At 43.2% G+C, this 6,522-nt stretch overlaps 1 protein-coding gene across 1 annotated transcript in view; it reads right to left on the bottom strand.

The window, feature by feature from the left end:
* Positions 1–5,225, bottom strand: part of LOC123748144 (rheacalcin-2) — a 22,080-nt gene extending 16,855 nt beyond the window's left edge. The window contains 3 exon segments of the mRNA XM_069305723.1: positions 4,164–4,340; positions 4,917–4,926; positions 4,928–5,225. Of these exon segments, the coding sequence (XP_069161824.1) occupies positions 4,164–4,340; positions 4,917–4,926; positions 4,928–5,095 (355 nt within the window). The 5' untranslated portion in view covers positions 5,096–5,225.
* Between the last annotated feature and the right edge of the window lie 1,297 nt (positions 5,226–6,522).

Below are 6,522 nucleotides of genomic sequence, written 5' to 3'. Positions count from 1 at the left end.
GCCCAAGATTACCATCCGAGTGCCGGCGGGGAAGTGGTTCATATAGCCTCGGCTATCACTTCCTTATGTCCGGTCGTGATGGTCAAGCGGATTAAGGCGTCCCTGTACATACCAGTTGTGGGAGTATGGGTTCGAGTCACTTCTGGGGTGTGAGTTTTCAGTTGTATATAGTCCTGGGGACCATTCAGGCTTGTTTGCATTTGTGTTCCTCACGTGTGCCCCAAAGAATTAGGTGATTTGATAAAATGCTATGCCCAAGATTACCATCCGAGTGCCGGCGGGGAAGTGGTTCATATAGCCTCGGCTATCACTTCCTTATGTCCGGTCGTGATGGTCAAGCGGATTAAGGCGTCCCTGTACATACCAGTTGTGGGAGTATGGGTTCGAGTCACTTCTGGGGTGTGAGTTTTCAGTTGTATATAGTCCTGGGGACCATTCAGGCTTGTTTGCATTTGTGTTCCTCACGTGTGCCCCAAAGAATGAGGTGATTTGATAAAATGCTATGCCCAAGATTACCATCCGAGTGCCGGCGGGGAAGTGGTTCATATAGCCTCGGCTATCACTTCCTTATGTCCGGTCGTGATGGTCAAGCGGATTAAGGCGTCCCTGTACATACCAGTTGTGGGAGTATGGGTTCGAGTCACTTCTGGGGTGTGAGTTTTCAGTTGTATATAGTCCTGGGGACCATTCAAGCTTGTTTGCATATATATATATATATATATATATATATATATATATATATATATATATATATATATATATATATATATATATATATAAGAAAATCGCCGACCTTAAGAGGATGGATGGGAGGATTGAGGATATTGATGTTCATGATGCACTCTACCTCATCACCAGATGTCTGTCCCTCTCAGGTTAACCTACTTTCTGAGGTGTTCACCATCTTACAGTAGCCAAAAACTAAGTGAGTATGACCGGTTACTGAAATCAATGCTAGAAAAAGCCCTTAACCTCTCTCTTGATGAACTACAGTGGAACAAGCCTCTCTTCCCGTAAGACTTGGGGGCCTCGGAGTTCAATCAGCAACGCAAATCGCTGTTCCAGCCTTCCTGTCCTCCTTATCAGCATCCGACGACCTTGTGAAGGAAATTCTACCTGCCCACTTACATCACCTGGCAGGTGTACATGATCCCAATTTTACACGCTGTGCCACAGAGTGGGCCTCTCCTGCAGGCCCATCATCTCAACCATCATCCCCAAAAACCCACAAGCAATCTAGCTGGGATGGCCCCATTGTAGACCAAGTTGCTGCAGAGTGCCTGGGTACTGCAACAACACAACACGACATTGCTCGCCTCACAGCAGTAGCAGCACCACATGCAGGGGATTTCCTGTTAGCAACCCTAATGTCGGCAACTGGCACGCATCTCACACCACACGCCCTCCGAACTGCTGTGGCCCTTCGCCTTGCTGCCCCAATCCACACCAGATATAGGTGTATTTGCAACGAGGTGGTGGCTGACAGGTACTGCCACCATGGCCTACCTGCCAAAGCACAGGGGGATGGCACTCGAGGCACAGTGAAGTTAACGACATCATTAAGAGGAGCCTCACCACAGCTGGATGCCCAGCTGAAAGAGAGCCCCGTTACCTAACGCCCCGTAACTCTGATGCTCTTATTGGTCGCCCGGATGGTATCACAGTGAACCCCTGGAAGAATGGCAAGCAGTTGGTATGGGACTACACGTGCGTATCAACCCTGGCTAACACCTACATTAACCTCAGTGTTGCACAACCAGGTGGCGCTGCCACCCACAGGGAAGCAGCCAAATCCCGTAAGTATAGAGAACTGGATCACCACTACAATTTTGTCCCCATTGCTTCTGAGACACTCGGCGCCTGGGGTAAAAGTGCTACCAGTTTTTTGAAGGAACTGGGTTCTAGGCTCTTTGAAACAACAAGGGACCCTAGAGCTGCCAGCTTTCTTTTCCAGCGCCTCAGTGTGGCGATACAGAGGGGAAATGCGCACTGCATCCAGGGTTCCTGCCCGCCATCTGAGGAGCTGGAGGAACTCGACAACCTATGATAACCATCTTTGTAACCTATATGTAACTCCTTTTTTGTAACAAGATTCAAATAAATCAAATATATATATATATATATATATATATATATATATATATATATATATATATATATATATATATATATATAATATGTTAGCTTGTAGTTATTGTAAGTTTTAGGAACATTACATAGAGTTTCTCTCATATCTAATTTATTGCCTCATGTTTTCAAGAACTATGAGTACAGTAATTTTCTGCTTACATATGTCTGGTAAGCATGGGAAGATATTAAATATTGTACGTTTGCGGTGCAGGTGTTGTGATTATGGAAAGATAATATTTCGGGAATTGTCTACATCGTGTTAGATACAGAGTTTGAGTAGTGTGCCCTCGTAAATCATAATTTAAATGTGCAATATGCTAATGGCATTGCATTATTAAAAGGCTTCAAAAAGGTGAGACCCGACACAAATGTTTGGGTCAGCTGGACAATTAGGAGGCATGAGTTAACTTTCATTCACGCAATTTTCAGACGTGTTAAAAGCTTTTCGAGATATATTGACATTTGTTCCTTTTGAATTTAAATAGACAACCCCATGAGTTTGTGTTTAACCTTCTGTTGTTGCTGATTGACCGAAACTTTACCAAACACACCGTTTATGGGTAAATGGTAAATAGCCAGGTAGACCATACACTACAGTGTAAATAGCCAGGTAGACCGTACACTGCAGTGTAAATAGCCAGGTAGACCGTACACTGCAGTGTAAATAGCCAGGTAGACCGTACACTACAGTGTAAATAGCCAGGTAGACCGTACACTACAGTGTAAATAGCCAGGTAGACCGTACACTACAGTGTAAATAGCCAGGTAGACCGTACACTACAGTGTAAATAGTCAAGTAGACCGTACACTACAGTGTAAATAGCCAGGTAGACCGTACACTACAGTGTAAATGGCCAGGTAGACCGTACACTACAGTGTAAATAGCCAGGTAGACCGTACACTACAGTGTAAATAGTCAAGTAGACCGTACACTGCAGTGTAAATAGCCAGGTAGACCGTACACTACAGTGTAAATAGCCAGGTAGACCGTACACTACAGTGTAAATAGCCAGGTAGACCGTACACTACAGTGTAAATAGAACAGGAAGACCGTACACTACAGTGTAAATAGAACAGGAAGACCGTACACTACAGTGTAAATGGCCAGGTAGACCGTACACTACAGTGTAAATAGAACAGGAAGACCGTACACTACAGTGTAAATAGCCAGGTAGACCGTACACTACAGTGTAAATAGAACAGGAAGACCGTACACTACAGTGTAAATAGCCAGGTAAACCCTACACTACAGTGTAAATGGCAAGGAAGGCCACATCCTAAGTTGGTATCCAATAATCATTTTGATTAATTAAAAGGACAAGATGTCAAAGTAACAATAACAATAATAATAATAATAATGAGAAAATCAACAGGAGTCAGGAAGAGGATTCGAACCTAGGCGCTGGGTACTCCCAAAAAATCCTCATAACATCTACTGATGTTCCTCACTGATATATCACGTTAATGTGATGTCTTTGTGCAATAATAGTAATTACGAATAAGTGGCAGAATTCAGCTTCTAGCAGGGAAACAACTGAACGTCGTTGATGTGAGAGTTAAAGTGTAATAATCATAAATGACCTACAATAGTGGGTCTCAAGTCTGCTGTTTAAGTGAAGGTGTTCGGTGGAGGAAATGATAAATCAACAGCAGTTTGGGGCGTCGGTGATATGTGAGGTAGACTCTGAAGTGATAATTTATGACGATTAAATGTTCTTATTAAAAAATACGCGTAAGAACAGATAGAATCTTGGACACACAGACGAGTCAGAAACGTCTAGGAAGAACTTCTTCAGTTGTAAATAATTGTGGTGTGTGTGTGTGTTAGACTTAGCTCTTGTTAAAATTATCTACATACACTCAACAAACTGTACTGTTTTAACTGTAAAAATGACGAGTAAACAGTATAAAACAGTCATTGCATCATAGCTAAAAAAATCGAAAGTCGAGACAAGGAGCTGACGTGCGACCATAGAAGCACAACACGGTGAGTACCCCACCGTCCCCCCTTCCCCCTCCATCCCATACTAACCTTTCTACTTTGGCCACATCCAGTAGGAATGACCTGATGGCGTAGGGGTGTTTGGGTGTGGCCAAGTCGCCCATCATTCCTTGACAGTGCCTACGCGCTGCCTCCCACGTGGCCGTGTGTGGACTAAAGTAGAAGCACTTGTCCAGAACCAAAGTGTATGGGTAAGGGCAGGTCGGACCTGGAACAACAATACGCTGAGCATGAACAAAACACATTTTAAGGTTGTGTATCGGAACAGATGGATGAACAAAATTGTCTCGTTGCTCTAATACAAGTCAACGACTCCCTTTGAGGTATGGTAAATGTTCAGTGTTGTCATCATCACAGTCAAGGAAATTATTGAAACATCACATACAGAACACCATTCTGCCTATCATTTGTATTTTTACATAATATTGCTTATTGAAGTGAATAATAAGAAAACTTATAATCTGTAATCATATATTACTTAACAACAAACTGCTCCATAACAAAAGTACATTACCAATGTATCCTAACTCTGCCAAACCAAGTTAAGATTAACACCATATTATAATAATATGGCAGCAATAAAATGTTATTTCGAACAATTTAAACTGACTTTATCAGTTATTAATTTTTTTTTTAAATATTTGTCGAAAAGGTTTTGACCAACTAAACCTCTTCGAACGGTTCTGTCTGCAAACACTTGTGTGACATGAACCGAATATCATATATGTAACGAATTGTGCAAAACGTAATTTGTCAAAATATTTTCCTCATATGCAGGAATTACCTTGAGGGCAAGGAGTTGCGTTGTCGTGAAGCAGTTAGCAGCTCTGCCAAGACTTCTGTTGTCTGGGATAACGTTAACTGGGAGACGATCACTGCAGAGCGAAGCTCCTCCAAGGCAGGCTCCTCAGTCACAGGCTGACCAGCCACGACCACCACCGCCAGGAGAAGTAAGGAATACATAGTTACTGTGTTAATCTTAGCTCTGGTGGCGCTGTCTTGATGCTTGCCAGACCCGTCTAAGGCACACAACTTGGCCCTCGGGTGTGTAGGAGAGGAGTGACGCCCATGTCGCTGTCTCCTCCAGCACAGCGAGCGGCGGGGAAGTGATGCTCCTGCCTGGGGAAATTTACTCACACAACACATATAAGAGTAACCAGTATCACGTAGCTGGGAATACTGAGGTTGCCTCGCATCTGTCCTTCAGTGTTTCCTCGTAACTATTTAACAGTTGTTAAAACACGTTGACTCCATTTAAGTGGTATTTCTCACTCCGAAGAAATACTCATTACTTCTATCGAAGAGCACTGAAGAATGTCGAAAATAAAATAAATATTTGTCTACCGTTTACTCCATTTACCTGATCATCATTGTTTGGAAAGGCAGTGAGCCTCCCCCTCACAACACACCTTCTCTGAAGCGATTCATCCCATCAAGTTCTATCAGACCTTGGGTTTCCTCTCCTGTTGTCTGTTATAAGTGCCATCGGTACTCATCATGTCTCTAAGTACTGTCGACGTGACTGTGTGGACTCTGTCTCAAAACCACTATACGAGCCAGTGTCCTCACAGGGATCCCCTATCCTTGAGGATGGGGAGGTAGCTTATCCTACGGTCAGAAAGTGTCCCCAGTCAGTGGAAGTGTTTGCTTGCAGGCGTAAATGTTTGGAATTGAATTGTGACTGCGCTCGACGTCCCCTCTTCCATAATATGAGCAGGAAGCCAGTGGCGTCTGGTCCGGCTGCAGGAGGCACCCAGCTGGACGCTCCTCATGTAACCTCTAATAAGCAGTTTCCAAACATCGTCGGACTAAAGTAAACAAACGAAGATACAGAAGAAATTGACTGGTTAAAAAAGAAAATGATTGAATTGGAAAGGTAAAATAAAAACATTAGAGACGAATCAGCCCGGTGATAGTGGTGAAGTGAGTCATGTTATAAAGTTATAGTTATAGATAGTTATAAAGTAAATTCTCCCAGCACCAGTAGTGATGCGAGTGACAATCCTGCAGGTGTTTAGCTACTCCACCTAACTCTACGGAGCACGAGTGTCAACTCTCCATGAGGAATGGTGTTAGAGTCGTCATTGATCCCTCACTGAAACCCCCGCTAGATCATCATGAAACCCTGGACGTGGTTAAAGATAGAGAGTTTAAGAAAATACCACCTCATACTCTAGTAAAACGCATCCTAGGCAAAAGTGATATATCTAAGGAAACACAAGAAAAAGTGGGTTATACTGTCAATGTGTTTAACGAGCCTAAATATTACCTCCATTCCCTAATACGGACATAATAAGATATGGCGGATATCGTATACTTTGCAGGTGTGGTGTGTGTAGCTAATTTCGTACATGGAGAAGGAATGGAAGATTCGGTTGACTTGGAAGATA

Source organism: Procambarus clarkii, chromosome 56 (genome assembly GCF_040958095.1).
Source record: "Procambarus clarkii isolate CNS0578487 chromosome 56, FALCON_Pclarkii_2.0, whole genome shotgun sequence".
NCBI classification, from domain to species: domain Eukaryota; kingdom Metazoa; phylum Arthropoda; class Malacostraca; order Decapoda; family Cambaridae; genus Procambarus; species Procambarus clarkii.
The sequence above is the reverse complement of the archived record's forward strand: the minus strand, read 5'-3'. Positions and strand labels throughout refer to the sequence as shown.